This window comes from Drosophila mauritiana, chromosome 3L, assembly GCF_004382145.1.
Source record: "Drosophila mauritiana strain mau12 chromosome 3L, ASM438214v1, whole genome shotgun sequence".
Taxonomy (NCBI): domain Eukaryota; kingdom Metazoa; phylum Arthropoda; class Insecta; order Diptera; family Drosophilidae; genus Drosophila; species Drosophila mauritiana.
In genome coordinates, this window is record NC_046669.1 from 23691369 (window position 1) to 23711415 (window position 20047).

Genomic DNA, 20047 nt, shown 5'->3' on the forward strand with positions numbered 1-20047 from the left:
CTTTTGAATGAATTCTGTGACTCATTTATAGACGGTTTTCCCAAAAATCGTGTTACAACTGGCGAATTAGAAGTACGTTTAATTGATCCAATAAAAACTGTACACAGACGACCGTACCGACTTAGTATAGAGGAAAAACAAATTGTCCGAAACAAGGTTAATGAGCTGCTGTTAGCTAACATCATCCGTCCTAGCAGCTCACCGTTCGCCAGTCCAGTTTTACTCGTTAAAAAGAAAAATGGTTCTGATCGTCTTTGCGTGGATTACCGCGAACTAAATACAAACACAGTTGCAGAGAAATATCCCTTACCACTAATTAGTGACCAAATATCTAGGTTGCGTGGAGCAAGTTTCTTTAGTTGCTTGGATATGGCCAGCGGGTTTCATCAGATACCTATTCACGCAAATTCAATTGAGCGCACGGCTTTTGTGACACCTGACGGCCAATTCGAATTTCTAACTATGCCCTTCGGGTTAAAGAATGCCCCATCCGTGTTCCAGCGTGCAGTTATGAAAGCTTTGGGTGAGCTTGCCCACTCTTACGTTATCGTTTATATGGACGATATAATGATTATCGCAGAAACAAAAGAAGAAGCTTTTGTAAGGTTAAGGACAGTTTTGAAAATATTATCGCAGGCTGGGTTTTCTTTTAATATCGGAAAATGTTCATTCCTGAAATCTTGCGTTGAATATCTGGGGTTTGTGGTAAAAGAGGGCGAAATAAGACCAAATCCATCTAAGATAAAAGCATTAGTCGCTTTACCGCCTCCGCAGTCTGTTACCCAAGTAAGACAATTTATTGGCCTAGCCTCTTATTTTAGGCAGTTTGTGCCAAAGTTTTCAGAAATCATGAAACCCTTATATAGACTGACCTGCAAAAACAAAATATTTGAATGGAAACTTGAACACGAACAAATTCGTCAAAAAGTCACTAAATTGCTTACAAATGAGCCCGTCCTTGTTATCTTCGATCCTCGGCATCCCATTGAACTGCATACAGATGCCAGTATGGATGGCTACGGAGCAATTCTACTCCACAAAATAGATAATAAACGTCGTGTAGTTGAGTATTACAGCAAACAAACATCCTTGACGGAATCTCGATATCATTCGTACGAGCTTGAAACTTTAGCTGTTTATAACTCCATGAGACACTTTCGTCACTATTTACATGGGCGACGATTTGTTGTTTTTACAGACTGTAATTCCCTAAAAGCTACTCGCAACAAGACTGAACTAACGCCGAGAGTACACCGTTGGTGGGCATATATGCAGTCCTTCGACTTTGACATAGAATATAGACCTGGTGCCAAAATGGCACATGTTGATTTCTTGTCACGCAATCCACTGCCAACTGCTCGGGTTATTACTGGTGAGGAAGAAAAACATGTTCTATTGGCCAAAATAACGGACAACTGGTTACTTGCAGAACAACAAAAGGATTCAGAGATTTCCACGATTGTTGTTAAAATACAGAACAATGAATTGGGTGAGAGCTTGGCAAAAAGTTATGAATTACGCTCGAAAATGCTTTTTCGCAAAATTCAAAGGAACGGTAAAACTCGTTGCCTGCCAGTTGTCCCCAGATCATTCAGATGGTCAGTAGTGAACCATGTCCATGAAGCAGTTGTACATCTTGGGTGGGAAAAGACTTTAGACAAAATGTACGAATTTTACTGGTTTGAGAACATGGCCAAATATGTTCGTAAGTTCGTTGATAATTGCATTACGTGTAAGTTAACTAAGCCTCCGTCAGGAAAATTGCCAATCGAACTCCACCCCATACCAAAAGTAGAAATTCCATGGCACACGATCCATATAGATATTACGGGAAAATTAAGCGGCAAGAGGGATCAAAAGGAATATATTATCGTTCTGATTGACGCGTTTACAAAGTTTGTTTGTTTGCACCACACGGTAAACATAAATAGTGAGAGTTGTATAGACGCCTTGAAGGCGTCAATCTCCGTATTCGGTGTACCAACACGAATCATTGCAGATCAGGGTAAATGCTTTACAGGCTCTTGTTTCAGTGAATTCTGTTCCATGCAAAAAATTCAACTACACTTAATTGCAACAGGGGCTAGTCGTGCCAATGGACAGGTAGAACGTGTTATGAGTGTGCTTAAACGCATGCTTACGGCTGTAGAGAGCAGCCATCGTTCTTGGCAAGATGCCTTAGGAGAGATACAACTAGCTATAAATTGTACTACAAATCGCATAACGAAAGCCAGTCCTCTTGAATTACTAATCGGAAAAGAATGTAGACCATTTAATATGTTACCAATATGTGAACAAGTTAATAAAGTCGATGTAAATATTATAAGAAATATCGCGAGAGAAAATATTAAGAAGAACGCCTTGTATGAAAAAACTAGATTCGATAAGCACAAAGCCAAATTTGATAACTTTGGTGTTGGCGATTATGTTTTACTTAAGAACGAAGAAAGGCACCAAACAAAATTAGACCAAAAATATAAAGGACCTTTCCTCGTGACGGAGGTACTTGAGGGAGATCGTTATATTTTAAAATCTTTAACTAATAAGCGGACTTATAAGTACCCACATGAAGCTTTGCGCAGTATGCCAACAGAGGAGATCCCCAAAGAGTTAGATCTATGTGACGATCAAGAAAACGTTGAAAGAGACGTTAGAAATCCCTTGGTGGATTCCAATGTGGATGAAAACGTTGAAAGAGACGTTAGAAATCCCTTGGTGGATTCCAATGTGGATGAAAACGTTGAAAGAGACGTTAGAAATCCGTTGGTGGATGCCAATGCGAGCGAAAAGTTACTGAGTTGTTTGAAGACTCAAGTGAATGAGAGGAATTGATGGATTTCAATGCGAGATTGGGGACACATGCAACGTCGCCAAGTTGCCAGTGCTAGTAGGTACACGTGTTACTGTGTTGACTTATTTGATGTCTGGTGACTGGCGGCGTGGCGGGTTGAATTGTCCTAGTGTGTTGCTAATAATAACAAACGATCTTCTTGGTACTTCTGTCACTCGAGTTGGTCGATAACAAGAAAAATAAAATTAAAAAAAAAAAAAGATAACCTTTACTAATACTCTGAATTACGTTTAATGTTATCTTTCTAGATTAAGCTTGTTTAATTTCAAAACTTATATTACACACGAGGACGTGTGCTGGTCAGGAAGGCCGTGTCGCATCATTAATAGTCTTATTTTTATTTTCTATGTTTCATCTCTAATAAATAAAATTCGTATCGAGCTGTTCTTGTCTTCGTTTCTTTTTGATCGCTGTTCGCTGTGTTCCGTTATTCGAGTTTAACGGATTTTGCTCTGTTCTACATAGCCTCGGTTCGACGATGCGTTAGAGTGAGACAAATGCTTGTCCTGTGGTGAGTTCGGACCAGCATGTATCAAGCGAGATAGATCGATGTTGAAATGTACACGGGTCACTTATGTTTGAAAACTCTGAGAAAGCGGACGCGTGAATATGTCGCAACCGAGGAAGTGTACGACTCGCGGGCGGAGCGCGGCAACAGAGGACCCCGAAGCAGTTAACTTCCCGACATATATAATAGTGAGCAGGACCACTAATGCCAAAAATAGGAAAAAAATGCACGTGAAAATTAAACTTCCCTCACGTCACCAGACGACTGCACAATCCCACTCTTCCCCTTTGCACCATTCGTCGAAAAACTAACATCTTGACTCTCTCTGAATTGTATTCTGATAGCCTTTTCTATGAATCTCATAACATTGCGTTTAAAGATACTTCGAGTGAGCTGCATATGCGAGGAGACACCGATGCGGAGGACCGTCGAAAACCACCAAACTTTTCAAAAACTTCCGATGGAAGGGGGAGTTTTAAAACTCCCCACAAGGCATTACATGACTGAAACCTTGTTAATTTCGCTAGTCCGTACGATTTATAAGTATCACCAGTTACTTGCTGGGAAATTTAGCTTTTCATTGTCGTGCGAAATCACCCTTTCTCGTGTCTACCCAATAACAGGGACTTACACTCTAAGAGGGTTGATGATCTTGGTATTTATCTGGACCCTAAACTTGAATTATCAGACCATATTTCGACTATTGTCAATAAGGCCAGGGGTTTCCTTGGTTTAATACACAGGAGATCAAAGCAATTTCATGATCCTTACATGACTGTAACATTGTTAATTTCGCTAGTCCGTACGATTTAAAAGTATCACCAGTTACTTGCTGGGAAATTTAGCTTTTCATTGTCGTGCTAAAAGTGCGATTACACACTGAGGTGAAAAAAAAATTAAAAAATTACTAATTATTAATTAAAGAACATAACGAGCCTACTCCCACGAAAGAGTCTGCTCTTTCCTTCGGGATCCACGAAGCTTAGTAGCCGCTTAAGGCAACATCGAGCGAGCGACGTCATGCGCGTATATTCAGCCAGCTTGGCAAGCCAAAGTTATTCAAAGCGGACAGAAAAGGCTAATTTTCTAGTTTGTCCCACAAGAGATGGTTAGAGAGTGAGAAAATAGAATATCAGCTTAAAACAACAAAAACCTGGTGGAGCGGACATAGAGAAACTACAACATACTACAAGAGATACGAAACAAAGCAAAATAGAATACAAGATTCAGAACAGACCCGGACGTGGCCTTGTGTTTCTTGATTTCTTTGAACTGTCTTCTTCAAACTTCAGTTATTGACTGACTGGAACTTCACAATTATGCTAGCACAATGCCTAGACACAGTGAAGGCACGTGTCCATTATTGCCTCATAAATTCTTATTCCCACTAAATTTGTATCGCTCTAACAAATTGTTGAACTGAGGCTGCGCAATTTGTTGAGCTTGTGGATCGTGTGTAAGAGAAAGCACAAGTAGGCAATGGGTACATGAGAATGATGGTTATACATATTTCTATTTCATATTCTTCATAAGTGATGACATAACAATAATGAATCAGTATTAATGGTACTTAACGACTAACAAAATCAATAATTACATATAGCAAAAGGAGACTATATCCTGGTTAATCTAACAGGATTCCTTTTTTTAAGTGTCCAAACTAGTGACAGAGGGTATTTCTTAAACACTCTAAATAGCCATAGACAGAGAATTCCCAAACACTCATGCTATACCGTATTAAGAAAAACATGCCATATTATTAACTCGTTTACACATTAGCGGTGGAATACCTCATTAAAGTACATCAATACTCTTTTCTAATTGGATTCCACCAACTCATCTGGTATTCTTTTAGCATCTTCGTTCACATTGGACCAATGTATCTCTAGTGTCTCTATCAACGCATTTATTCTCATTGCAATCCACCAATGAATCCCTAGCGTCTCTCTCAACATCTTTTATTTCCCACGTATAGTTCTCTGGGAATTTCTTATTTCGGCATACTTCTTATGAACTCAGGCGAGTACTTAAAAGTTCGTTTATTTGCTATAGATTTCAAAATATATCGATCTCCTTCTAGTATCTGTGTCACCAGAAATTGACCTTCTAACTTTTGATCCAACGTTGTTTGATGTATTTCCTCATTTTTAAGCAAAACAAAATCGACTAAATTTAGTTTTTTTATTGTCAAATCGTTCTTTTCCATATAAAAGATTCCTCGTCATATTTTTTGTTCGCCATTTTTTTACATAACTAATATCAACTATGGCCGCCACGCCAGTAGGTATCACAAGGGGATGGTACGCGCCGTAATTGTGACACACTACTGGAAGTGCAACTACACTATCCACGCGAGGGCGGCTGGAAACATTCTCTAAGTTAGGTCATGTCTCTAAGTCTGCTAAGAGTGCTGGCAACTCTCACAAATTTCCACACCTCCGGGCCGGAATAAGGTGTCATTCGACCCGTGCCGAAAGTCTGCCAGGCTGGGGGGCGGAGAGTCCGGGCAAGTGGCGTCCGCCCGGTCTAGTTAGCCTTACCCGGGTACTGCGGATCTCTGCCCGGGTGGACCGTTTATTTCTCCGTAACTCTTAGGGACTATGAACAATAGACCAAAAAACATTAAAATACCGCAGGCCTTGACTGCCGGAAAGGTCGCAAGACAATTCGAGGACCGTCTCCTTGACGGAGAGCGGCCTACTTCGGTGGTAACACCAAAAAAGCACGCCCAGTTGCGGGAGGGAAGAATCGGGAAGCCACACCGAGTCACTCGAATGTGGTCCAAGCCGGCCAAGCGGGACGGGCTAAAAACCCATTACCGCAACTTGGTCAGCCTGGGGCCCGGGATGACCCTAACCGTTAGGGGCTGAGCAGGGCCAGAACGAAGTGGTATCTTCGTTACCTTCAGCAGGGCAAGTCACCCGCAGAAGCTTTGTCTCTGGCCAAGACACCGTAGCCGCTAGAGCAAAAACCCAACTCTGCTTTGAAGCGGGCAAACTCTACCCTGACGCCTCCGACGGAAACGCCTAAGAGGCAGAAGGTGGAGAAGAGCAGGCCACTGACTGCTTCCTTCGATGGCCCAAGTACCTCAAGGGCTGCAAAGGCAACTGAGGTACGCAAGCCATCATATGCGGCCGTAACTGGGGCCATCAAAGTTGTGGTCATACCAGAGGGGTACCCCAAAGTCGTCCTCAGCAGTGAGAACCTCTCACAGCTCGAGGACGCACTACTGGAGGAGATAGTCCTCTCCGGTTGGGATTCTCCAATCAAGTTTGGAGGAATCAAATTCAGGGTGGGTCACCTGATAGTGGACTGGGCAACGCAACCACTGAGTGGCTGCAATTAGCCTTGGCATTGATGACAACTCATGCGCCAAGATTATTTCTAGTGACCACAAGCTGAGCTTCAGGTGCTTCAGACAGGTCGAGACTCCTCGAAATCCACCAGTCTCTGCGGAGAAGCCCAATAAGCTCTCCGAATCCAGGGAGAATCTGGCGGATGATGAGGATCTTGATGCGACCATCATCGAGATGGGGGATCAGACCCCGATATCCTCTCAGGAGCTGGGCAAGGAACTAGACCTGCTGAGTAAGGAAGAAGCGATACCGGCGGATGCTGATCTGGGTATCTCCAAATCAGCAACGCCGACGATGGAGCCGATCATTTAATGGTCGGGAGTACAGGGATAGCTCAGGTGAACATCCATCGCGCAAAGGCAGCCTCGGCCGTGCTGGCAAGGATGTTCACCAAACAACATCTTGGGCTAGCCCTGGTATAACCAGTACCGATCGTGGTAGAAGATGTGGGAGCAGCCAAGAAGACTGTGGTGGCATCGGTATACTTTGCAGGTGACGAGGCGTGCCCACCGCCCTCACTGCACTGGCAGAATACTGCAAGAGGACACACTCACCCATCATCATCGGATGTGATGCAAATGCACATCACGTGATATGGGGCAGCAGCGACGTAAATCTTGGAATTTATCTTGAATAACAATCTAGAAATAATAAATGTCGGCAATGTTCCGACATTTGTTACTAGGGTAAGATCTGAGGTTCTGGACATTACACTTTCCAGCAGATCAGTGGCTTCGCATATAAGCGACTGGCACGTATCTCCTGAGGAGTCAATGTCAGATCACAGAATTATTCGTTTTAACATAGGGCTAAATCTAGAATGTAGCGAGCGTAGGCGCAATCCCAGGAATACGAACTGGGAAGGGTTCAATGCCTCCTTACTGCGGAATCCAGCTTCTGGGGTAACCGGGAAACTCCGTACCACTCTAAAACTGGAGGCCGCCGTAGAAGATATTAACTCGTGTCTTACTAACGCGTTTAGAGAAAACTGCTCCCGTGGTCGAGTCAAGAGGGAAAAAGATGCTCCATGGTGGAACGACCAATTGGAGAAGTTACGGAAAGCGACCAGGCGTCTCTTTAACAAAGCAAAAAGAGAAGGGAAGTGGGGAATAAACTGACCATGTATAACCATGAGATCCGGAAAGCCAAACGAATGAACTATAGAACCTTCTGTAAAGCAATAGTAAACACATGTGAAGGCGCAAGACTTCTTCACAAATAGGTACAAGCTACAGAGAATGAAGGCAATAACCCTGTCAGAATGTCGCATAGAGGCCAGCAAAGAAGTTAAATATCTTGGGATAACCCTCGACTTCAAACTTAGCTTCAAAACTCATGTCGATAACACAATTGATAAGTGCACCAGAGCACCTTTCACGTGTAGGAAAATTGCTGGAAAATCGTGGGGAAGCTCACCACGCATAATAAGATGGCTGTACCTCATGGTAGTCAGACCCATACTAACCTATGGAGTAATAGCCTGGGGTGATAGAGCACGCCTTAGCACCACTAAGGTGAAACTTCATAAGCTCCAAAGAATGGCCTGCATATGCATGACAGGGGCAATGCGCACCTGTCCCAATGCAGCCCTAGAAGTACAAATGGAGATAACGCCGCTTCATATCGTCATTGAATAAGAATTGAGGGAGCAAGAAATGACTGCAACCTCACAAGAAAGGATGCTGAAAGCATAAAAAGGCTGATGCAACCAAGGGATGAGATGCCAGCTGAGCACAGGTTCGCTCAGAACTTCAGCACTCATCTCAGTAATAAAAACAGTTGGACAACCTTGGGGAAAGTACACCCTATGAAACCACAAACAATAAAGTGGTATACAGACGGATCCCTCATCGATGAGGATCCCTCCCTCACTGTGCTATTGGACGCTGTGCGGAGTTTAATCTACAAAGGAACTATCGTGGCAAGGACATTGCTATACTGTCTGATAGTCAAGCAGCCATAAAGGCACTCAGCAAAGCTAATATAACATCTAAGCTAGTAAATGAAGTGAGGACAGCCCTAGACAAGCTAGGAGCAGTCAACAAACTCACAATAAGGTGGGTCTCGGGACACAACAACATCCCGGGAAATGAGCTAGCGGACAACCTATCCAGGAAAGGGGCATAGAACCCTCTAATTGGGCCCGAACCATTCTAAGGCCATTTTAACTGGCCTTCTTACGGGGCACTGCCGACTTCGCAGTCATTTGCATAAGATTGGCAGACAGTGAACTCTGTCGATTCTGTTGCATGGAGGAGGAGAGCTCTGCACATATTATATGTGACTGCACGGCGCTTTCCATCAGGAGGAACAGACTCCTGGGCATGTATGTAGTCCCACGGAAAACAATTGCAGCCCTGAACCCCAATAAAATTCTGGCTTTTATACAGTGCATTGGACTTCAGGGAGATCTTTGAGTCATGAAGGGGTAGTACAATAGATCCTACTGAGTCGCAGTACACATAGAAACCCACTTAATAATAATAATAATAATAATATCAACTATATTATTTTTTTCAACTATAGGTAACATATTAAGAGGCCTTAATTCCTTTCCAATTAACAATTCTACAATTAACAGCTATTTGTATTTCGCGTAAAGCGTCTCTGACTACTTTCAAAAGCAGTTAGCATACGCGTTAACAAACTTATAACTCGTTTATTAAATCGAACTCTATTTTTTGCATATAACGGAAATCGCTGAAATTCGATCCAGTGAAAGATCTAGCCTGATCTGCAATGATTCAAGCAGGAACACCAAATATTAATATTGCTGACTTTACCGCGTCTATACAGCTTTAGCAATTAATATTAATGGTGTGGCGTAAATAAGCACGCCTACTTGAACTATGATATATTCTTTTTCGTATTTTTTGCCACTCAGTTTAATATCGGTAATATCGATATATATAAATTAGTAACTTCCCTGATGGAGGCTCGTTCAGTTTGCAAGTTATACAATTGTCAAAGAATTTACGAACATGTTACGTCATATATTCGAACCAATAAAATTCATACATTTTGTCCAAGATGTACAAAAACTTCGTGGACTTTATTCACTACAGTCCACCAAAAGTTCAGTTATAGTCGGATTGAGAGAGAGGAAATAAACATGAGCCATTTTAGCTCCCGGTCTACCCAGAATATCGAAATCAAACGACTGCATGTAAGTTAACAGCTGAAAAGTACACTCGATATATCGGATTCGGCAATTAAGTAGTTTTATAAAGAATACCCTAGCAACTCAGTGGATTCACACAAACAATGCTGACGCTCCCAAAATGGGTTCAGCACCCCGCGCTATCCAGTGTGTAGCATTGCAATACATGAAATGATGAGTAGGCGTGCCGACCACGATTTTATGGCGTGATACATTGATGCTAGGGTATGCTTCAATATATTTTGTACTTCAGTTCTGTCTAAGATACGAAAGCTTAAGCTTGACCAATAAACATTGCTCCGGCTTTAGCCGGATGTAATTGATATAATTGCCGACCCACAAGGCCGGTGATTAGAGAAGAAGTAAACTCTCCAACAACCAATTGCTTTACTTGGACTTCTGCAGTGGGACATCCAAGTAAAGCAGCTAACCCCGCTGGACTACACTCCAACCTCACACGCCTCCTACATCGACCCGGGACAGAATAACATATTCGGCGCCCAACTTCTTCAGACCAACAACAACAATATTAATCTCACAGGCTAGTTAAGTTACCAAACATGTAAAATATATTGCACATCTTTTGCTTATTTTCTGTTGCGTAAATTAGAAAATTAGGGGCGACAGTCAGCCGTAGACGCATATAAATCTTCAAGCCATCATGGCAGCTCGGCGCATTAACAAGAAGTCTCTATTATCAGAAATAAAATCAAGGATCGGCAAGGGGGCTACTAGTTTCTCGATTTGACTGCACCTACGTGGACTAAACGTCGCTGCGTGTCCTTCGGCAGGGATTTGAGACGGTCATGCAAGGGAACTTAGCCTGATGCAGTATTACGACGACGTAGAAAACCGGTTAACATTATTACAAATAAGATCGTTATGACACACAAACCGGACAGTGCTATTCTATTCAATACTGAGGTTAGAAAGATGCCCTCCAGCGTTCATTGCAGGTCTCAGGAAAGTTTTGGGAGCCATATTCCTACCGGCTCAAGGATTTGCCCTCAGCTTTACCTTCAGCTAGGGAATCAAAGCAATCATATAACGCACTACCTTTGTGCCACGTATGCTAGGGCTTTGAGAGATAAGGCGAATAAATCGAAGCCGCTCCCAAGAACCACTTTGAAAAACCCGCACTTCTATAAAAAACGAAATAGGCTCTAACAGGATAATTCGCCCCCAAGCATACGCAAGGCTCTACTATGGCACAGATTAGACAGCCGACCGCCTTCGGAAGCGGTCAACCCGCAAATACCAGAAGCTAGAGTTTTCGAGGCCATAAAAGGCCAGGTTCCACACGTATGACAGGTCAAAGGCGTCAGAGAGAGCAAAATACCATGCAACAGGCTGACGATAAAAATTACAGAGAATATGAAATCGCCGCCGCAAAGGCAGTTACCGAAATAGATGAGGAGACTGACGATAATGATCAGATCAATTTTTTGGGGAGCGTATCCGTGTGCCGTTCATTGAACGCCAGTTATAGGGGAGACAACTAAAAATTCTAATCGACACAGGGGCGGCGAAAAACTACATCAACCTCATAAAGGAGCTAAAAAATGTGGTGCCGGTCAATTCCCCTTTCACAGTTAGTTTCATTCATGGTTTCAACAGGGCTTACCAGAACTGTTTAATGAACATTTTTGGGAAAACAGCTGCGTTCCTTCTCTTAGACACCATTTCGATGAATTAATTGGATTTGACATTCTAGCTCAACTGGAAGACTGGCGAGACTGGACCTGGATCACTAAGGTAAATGACATTGCCATATTAGAATCTGTACAAATTGAATTTCAAAACATGATCACGAACAGATCTAAGCCATTTACGGCCTCTAAAGAGGTACTGCCATTTAAAACTTCTGTCGTTGCCACAATTTGAACAAGCGACGATAAGCCGGTATATTCCAAACTGTTACCGTATCCCATGGGTGTATCTGAGTTCGTGAAGCGAGAAATCGCAGACTTTTTGCAAAAAGGCATTACTGGAACTTCAAGGTCGCCTTACAATAACCCAACATGGGTTGTGGACAAAAACGGTCATGATGATCTGGGGAATAAGAATAAGCGTTTGGTTATAGACTTTAGGAAACTTAACGAAAAAACCATCGCTGACAAGTACCCAATGCCGAATATTTTTATGATATTGGTAAATTTAGGTAAAGCCAAATACTTTGCAACGCTAGATTTAAAGTCCGGCTATCACCAGATATATTTGGCCGAGCATGACCGCGAGAAGACATCTTTCTCGGTAAACAGCGGAAAATATGATTTTTGTCGACTACCGTTTGGTCCTAGAGAACAAATTGGCAAATCGTGGTACGTTTACGTAGATGACGTCACTATTTCTTCCGAAAAAGAGGAAGACCATGTTATGCACATAGATTGGGTTTTAAAAAGCCTATGTGATGCCAACATGAAGCTGTCCAACGAAAAAACACACTTTTTCAAACAAAGTGTTGCGTATAAGAAAAAGTAAAAGTCATAAAGGAGTACCCAGAACCGACAAATCTGTATGAGCTTAGGTCATTTTTAGGCCTGGCCTGTTACTATCGATGTTCGTTAAAGACTTTGCGGCAATCGCGAGGCCTTTGACAAGCTAGCAGAAAGGAGAAAATGGCTCCGTCAGCAAACACGTGTCTAAGAAAACTCCTATTGACTTCGGTGAATTGCAGCCTTTGGCACTCGCGGTGTCCGATCGCAATCCTAATCCGAAGATAAAAAGATGGAAAGCGTTCATAGAGGACCATAACGCGAAAATTATAGAATAATTATATAATAACAATTACCAGCCGGGGTAGAGAAAATAATGTGACCGATGTTCTCTCCAGGCAGAATATTAACGCCTTACATAATGAGCCTCAGTCAGACGCTGCGACTATTCACAGCGAACATTCTGACATACACGGTCGAAACGACAGATCATTTCAGAAAAAGCATGTTTCCAGATAAAACGAAGCTTATAATTGTTTCTTAGCAAAACTCGCCGACAGAAGCAGCATTTTAAAAATGGTCAAAGAAGTTGTGAACCTCGACGTCATATATGCGAAACATTGCGACCTACCCACTCTGGCAAGCTTCCAGCATACCTTAATTGCTTATTTCCCGCCTACACAGTTTGGACGTTATTAATAGAAAAGAACCCTTTCTAAAGTTGGTGATCCACATAGGTAACCATAGGCCACTTTAGAGTTGATGAATAGCGCAGTGAGGGGAACACCCTGATAGCAACGACCCGTGCAGGAGGAGCTCCAGGCTTTCGACATCCCCCACTAACTAAGTCGGTAACCTGACTCAGGGTGACGGAATCTAGCCGCCGTTGACTAGCGACAGTGCACTGCTGCTGTAGAGGTGGAGAACTTGGCTCCTACAGCATGTCATAACCGAGACCAGCCAGAAGACGATAGACCACATTTTCGGTCTTCTCACTCATCGGTCTTCCGACCTGACCACGGCACTCCAGAATAAGGACCTGAAGTGCATACTCACCAGGATGAATGGCAAGAAAAATACCCTGTTTTCCGCATTTCAGACTCAACGGCACGTTAACACTTAACAACAGGGCGATAGAGTTGTACGAAGGGGCCACTAGCGAGCACCGCTTGACGAGCAGTGCTACCCACACTGGGGCACAAAAGGCTATCAAAAAGGCTCGTCACAATGCGCAGTGGCAAGTCGCCAAAGTTCCGGCACACAAGCCGAGCAACCACATGACTGGTGGCAACGGAGAAGAAAAAGCGACATCCAGAGCAAACGAGTCCAAGCCATCTGTCGTTAAGAATGCTAACACGGGCTCAAAGTGGGCCAAGCTGAAGCGCCTGCGTAAAACCTGAGGCACTGATCTTGAAGAAGACGGAGTTAGGCTTCGTACGCAGAGATGCTCCAGAATCTAAGATCGGACCCGAGCCTTAGCAAACTGGGCAGACACGTCGGCAAAATTTAGAGAACGCAGTATGGTGAGCTGTTGCTTGAAGTAGAGGAAAAAGCCCCGGAGAGCGTTCCCAAGTACAAGAGCGATCTAGAAGCGGCGTTTAATGATTTGGCCTCTGTGCGCACGGGAGCTCAAAAAATAGCTCTATCCTGCAGCGGACTGGCCGACGCTACAGCAGAGGAGCTCCAGAGCTGCATGGTCGCCCAATTCCAGGGCCAGAGGATATAAGGGGCCTTCGCAGGATGCGGGATGCCTCAGATAGCTGCAGATAGCCTCAGTGCTGATGAACGCAAACGATGCGATAGCGGTCCTAAAACAGGCCACCTTAACAGGGCGTCCGGCTAACTAGATGCTACAAGTGTCTGGGCTACGGACATCTAGTAGCGACCTGCAATGACACTGATAGGGCAGACTGCTGTCTTAGATGAGGTGAGCGTGGGCACAAGGCAAAGGGGGGCGTTGCAGCACCAAAATGCCTGATCTGCAGCAGCGAGGTGGACAGAAACCACCGACGGCTAGCTTGGCGTGCCCGACCTACAGAGCGAGCCTTAAAGAAGCTAAGAGCCACCACAATGCACTCCCATATAAGCGTAATACAGCTCAATGTTAATCATTGCGCAGCAGCTCAGAGCCTCCTGGCTCAGACTGCGGCGGAGCGCAGACATCATGCTCCTAAGCGCACCTTACGTCACTGGATGGGGACAATCCTCCATGTTCCTAGACGAGTCAGGTAAAGCAGCTATCAAGTGTTGCAGCTCTCTCCACGTTCACCTATGCGGGGAATTGCATATGCGAAGGTAACACACATAAATATGTACAGCTGCTATGCTCCGCCTAGCGACACCCCCGACCAGTTCGAGGAGTTTCTAGAGGCACTGGGCCATGCGAGAGGGCAAAGACCGATGATCATTGCCGGTGATTTTAATGCCTGGGCAGTGGAATGGGGCAGTACTGTATCCAACCTCAGAGGCTGAGAAGTGATAGACGCTATGGGAATACTGGACCTGATACTGCTGAACTACGAAAGGAAGCCGACGTTTAACAACGATAGGGGTATGTAATTTATTGACGTTACCCTTATCAGCAGAGGGCTAGAGGCTAACAATAACTGGATGATCCATGACGTCGTAATGCTGAGTGACCACGCTCTGATTTCCTTCAGTCTTTATACGGAGGGCAAGAACAGCCGGACAAGCATAGAACAACAGGAAGATCGATGAGGACATGCTGGCGTACCAAATCGATTTCCTGATAATCCCAAATGGGGATGCAGAGAGTATGGCGGCTGACCTCATTTTTCCCCACGATTTTCCGTGCGTCACAGAACCTGAAGTCGTCGAGCCAGCCAAGCGCATCAAGCCCAATAAAGCCCATGGACGAGATGGTATTCCTGGAGCTGTTATTAAAGCAGTGGCGATGGGTAGATCTGATATCTTCAGGGCCGCCTTCCAGCAATGTCTTCTGGACGGAATCTTCCCAACAAGGTGGAAAAGCCAGAAACTAGTCCTGTTGCCGAAAGGCATGGGACCAGCATATAGGACATAACTGGAAAACTGTTCGAACGTATTCTGTACACTCGAAGAGGCGATCAACGGCCTAGGAAGTCAGCAATATGGCTACCGGAAGGGAAAAAGTACCCTAGAAGCTCTCTCGGCCGTGATTAACATCGCCCAGTCCGCTTTGCTGGTGATAGATGGATAAGAGTCAGAAAGGAATACTGCGCAAATCGACGTAAGGAACGCCTTCAAAACCAACTGTATGGGGATCCCGGAGTACCTGAGGTTAGTTGTTGGCAGCTACCTTAGGGATCGTGTCCTATGGTACGATACGAAAGCTGGCCCAAAAATATACCGAGTTTCGGCAGGTGTTCCCCCAAGGAACATTATGTACGATGACATCTTAGGCATCCGCAGGCCCTTTTGCTGACGATGTGAAAATTACAGCATTCGCCAAAATAATGGCAGAGTTGCACGATAAATGTAACACCACGATTGAGCTGACATCCCCTGGCTCGAGAGTGCCGGGCTAGCAATAGCGGCTCACAAGACTAAGGCAGTTCTATTAAGCAGCAGGAAAAAGGTGGAGAATGTGCTAGTCTCTGTCACTGGGACAAAGGTGACCTCCCAAGACTCCCCAAAGTACCTGGGTGTTATGATAGACCAAAGACTATTGTTCAAGAACGACGCGAGCTACGCCAGCAAGAAGGCAGTCACAGCTTCTGGTAAGCTTTCAAAATGACTCAATTGCTCATTTCCCAGCTACACAGTTTCACTATTGTATTCAGGTTTCGCTAACGAGCAGTTAGAAATTATCACGGCAGAACACAATCGTGCGCCAAAGCGGATCAGGAAAATGCCAAGCAAGTACTCCGCGATCATTATTTCCCTAAAATGATCAGCTTAGCAAAAGAAGTTGTTGCAATTGCACCAAAGCCCAGAAAAGCGAGATCTGAGAAACACACATACCTAGTTACACCGGCGACATTTCCTAACATGGAATGGTCCGTCATTAAAATATACAACAGAATTGCGCGAAGCTTAGATTTTTTGGGGACAGACTTTTTTTTTAAAATCAGGATGTCAGAAGTTCAGAAATCTTAAAACAGATAAAAGAGCTAACCGACACCATTAATAAAATTATCAAAGCCCGAAAAAACGACTTGGTTGACAGCCCACACATTTTTACGAGGCACTTCTAAAGAGAAATAAAATGCTGACAACAGAAAAACATAATTTAATTCTCACTGTAACATTGACGATATTGATATTTTTCAAAATGTGGGCGCGGCAGTTTTGGGAAGTTTTAGGGCGTTAGAGACGGCATGTCTACATGGGTCAACAAACGTGCGCTGCGTCTTTGTCTCTAAAATCTGTATTCCTGAGATCGAGACCTTCATATGGAGAGATGGACATGGCCTGATCGACTCGGCTATTGATCCTGATTAAGAATATATAGTGGAATATTTAGGATCATGCCGATCTGAAATCACTCATTGAACAAGACACATCAGTAGTTAGTTTATTAGAATACAACATTTACAACATTTCATACTGAATATAATGATACGAAAACATTTAATTTTAAACATTCTAAGCTTTTGTGGCACAATTGCTATGCAGACTTACCATTTCTTAGCTAATTCCTTGTAAGCTTCTCTTATTTCGTATGTTGTTGCCATTTTTGTTATTCCCAGTATAGCGTATGGGTCATTTAACGAAGAACAAAAGCGTATATTGGATGTTGTACACAGGACCAGAATGGTTATTATATAATTACTTCTAAAGAATGAAATCATCTTTTAAACTTCAACTGTAAGTACAAACATTAAGTAAAACAATTAATATTGATATCGGAGTTTTTAAAATCTTAAATTTGATGAAAGTCAGTTTTTCTCTTAATTTTAAATGAACCAATATGATTTTATTATTACACAATACTTTTACATGACTAACAGCAGACACATTTTTGTAATATCCATTGCCTACTCGTTACAATGTCTTATAGCGAGAGCAAAAAGACAAATGTGAGGAATTCAACATATGCGTATATTCTATATTATTAATCAACACAAAACAAGAGAGGAGGCTTTAGTCAAGTTCCCCGCCTATCAGATAACCGTTACTCAGCTAGTGTGAATGCAAACGCGAAATTTCATAATTTTTCTGGGATATCGATAAATATTAGGGAATAAAATAAAAAAACATTTCAAAATTGTTCAAAAGTGTGGGCGTGTCTGGTTTGGTGGCTTTAGGGCGTTAGAGTGGGCGTGGCAAAAAGTTTTTTGGAGGGAGGCTTCATACTTCAAAGCGAACGGTCGTGTTTTTTTTTTTGCGCCCCGATTTTTATTTTGTGTTTGTCAAACCAGCCGTGGTTTTTAATAATCTTCTTTAATTATCATATATTTTAAACATAATTATTAAAGATCCGTTCGCTTCACGAGTGATTCTTTGTGATTTGTGCAGTAGTTTAAACAAATATACAAAGTCTTTTGTTTACTCTCTCTTTTGTGCGTTGTTCGTAGTGCTGTTTGGTGTCGTATTTTGCAAGCACATAAACTGCACTGTGAACCTATTCTCCCGCTCTCACTCTCTTTCGCTCCCCCACACAAAATCTAAAATTTCTGAGTGTGCAGACTGCTCTAGTGCGGTTCTTTTAACAGCTCGCTTAAGTTTTTGATATTTGGCTGAGCAGCCCAATATGATTTGTTGGCTATGTGATAGAATGGTGCATACTAAGTGGGCTGGTTTTAATGGCCGTACAAGTGATGACCTAGCAAAGGGTAAAAATCTAAATTACTGTTGTGATGCTTGCCTTGTAGTTGTGAACGAGATGAAATCGTTTATGCGCCAAACTAAAGGTGGCTTGAAAGAACTGATCAACAGTTTTGGCGTAGCTAGAGATAGTTTTCGTCGAGCCGATGATCTTCTTTCCGCGCTTAATTCACAGTTTAATGGCCTTAAGCTATTACATGAATCTCCAAAGCGCAAAAAAGCCGCTGGTGGTAGGCTGCATAAGGCCACGCAACCACGGGCAAATGATCAACAGGACTCCACAACTTATCAGATCAGTTGTCTTATATAGTATACAAGACAAAACAAAAGCCGATAATATAAAAGTGGAAAAATTTAAATTTTCTTCCGCTTGGGACATATCATCTTTCAAGATAACTGTCCCAAACGACCATTTTTCGACCATATGTTCGGGTGATTTTTGGCCGGATAGTATGGTGGTAAAAGAGTTCGAAGCTAAGATCAAAAATAGGAAAAATGGGCCCGTGGGAATTAGACTTCATTCACGCCTCTTCATCTTCTTCCTCTTTTTTAAAAAACTAACAACGAATCTTACATTTCCTATCAAAATGCTAGAGGCTTGCGTAGCAAACTAACGAAATTGTATTGTGATAGTCTTTCATTTGCATCCCATATTATAGTGCTCACAGAGACTTGGTTAAAGCCGGAGATACTTAACTCCGAAGTCTTCCCAGGTATGTACACTATATATAGGTTTGACCGTCCCTCCAGACGGGGAGGTGGAGTCTTAATTGCGGTTAGATCTACCCTCTCGTCGGAATAAGTTACTTTTTGACGAGTCCCGTAACTCTGAATTCTTACGCGTAAAGCTGTCATTTTCCGACAGATCAGTTTACATTACGTGCTCGTATATTCCACCGTCTTCTGAATTCTCAGAATATCAGAATCATCTGTCCGCTATCCAATCCATCTTAAATAAACTGTCTGGCAGTTACCAATTGGTAGTTCTAGGTGATTTTAATATACCTGGCACAACGTGGTCCCCAGAAGAAAATTCGAATATTCTTCTTCCTTTAGCACAACATGAATTTATTGACGACTTGCTCGACTTATCGTTGTCGCAAGTTAATTATATTCGAAACTCTCTTGGTCGACTGTTGGATCTATGTCTTGTAACAATTCCAGAAAGTGTGTTTCTGTCTAGGGTAGCACCTCTTACTCAATCTGAAGAGATGACAGAGAAGTCAACAAAGCGAATTCACTGTTTTCGCAAGGCAAATTTTCGGAGGCTAAACAATTTTATAGCTGGCTTGAATTGGTCCGATCTTTACTCCTGCAACATAATGGCGGATGCGATTAATATGTTTTATACCGCAATTAAATCATTTTTTGACTCTTGTGTTCCGATGTACTATCCGTCAATCCCTAAACCTCCTTGGTTTAATAAAGAGTTGACACACCTTAGAAATGTAAAGTCCAGACTCTATATGAAATTTAAAAATACCGGTTCTCAGTCCATCCTTTGTAAATATTTAAGCGCTCGGTTAAACTTTACCGTGCTTAATGCTCAGTGCTACAAAAATTATTTGAACCGTTGTAAGTTCCAGTTTGCACAGGATCCGAAACAGTTTTATAATTTCGGTAGCACTAAGCTAAAAACAAGTTCTTACCCTTCCTCGATATTTTTTGAAAACACTACGGTTACATCGGATCAAGCAATAGCCGATCTATTCGCCAAGTTTTTTCAAACAAGATATTCTACTTTACTTCATTCTGAATCTTATATTCTGTCCCACTATAAACGAAAGCTCACTGCTTAGCGATCTTCAGCGTGTTAAACCGGTCTATTCGCCAGGTCCCGATGGAATCCCTGGCTGTGTGCTCAGATTCTGTGCGGAAGCCTTGTGCAAGCCTCTACTGAAACTGTATACCTTACCTCTGGAATCTTCACACTTTCCTAATATATGGAAGGAGTCCTTTGTGATTCCT

At 42.9% G+C, this 20047-nt stretch overlaps 1 protein-coding gene across 1 annotated transcript in view; it reads right to left on the reverse strand.

Annotated features, from left to right (window-relative positions):
- LOC117139092 (dnaJ homolog subfamily C member 16) overlaps window positions 1-20047 on the reverse strand; it is a 179492-nt gene that overhangs the window by 138916 nt on the left and 20529 nt on the right. Inside the window, exon 2 of the mRNA XM_033301212.1 lies at window positions 16934-17117. Within this exon, the coding sequence (XP_033157103.1) occupies window positions 16934-17103 (170 nt within the window). The 5' untranslated portion in view covers window positions 17104-17117. The remainder of the gene's footprint in view (window positions 1-16933; window positions 17118-20047) is intronic.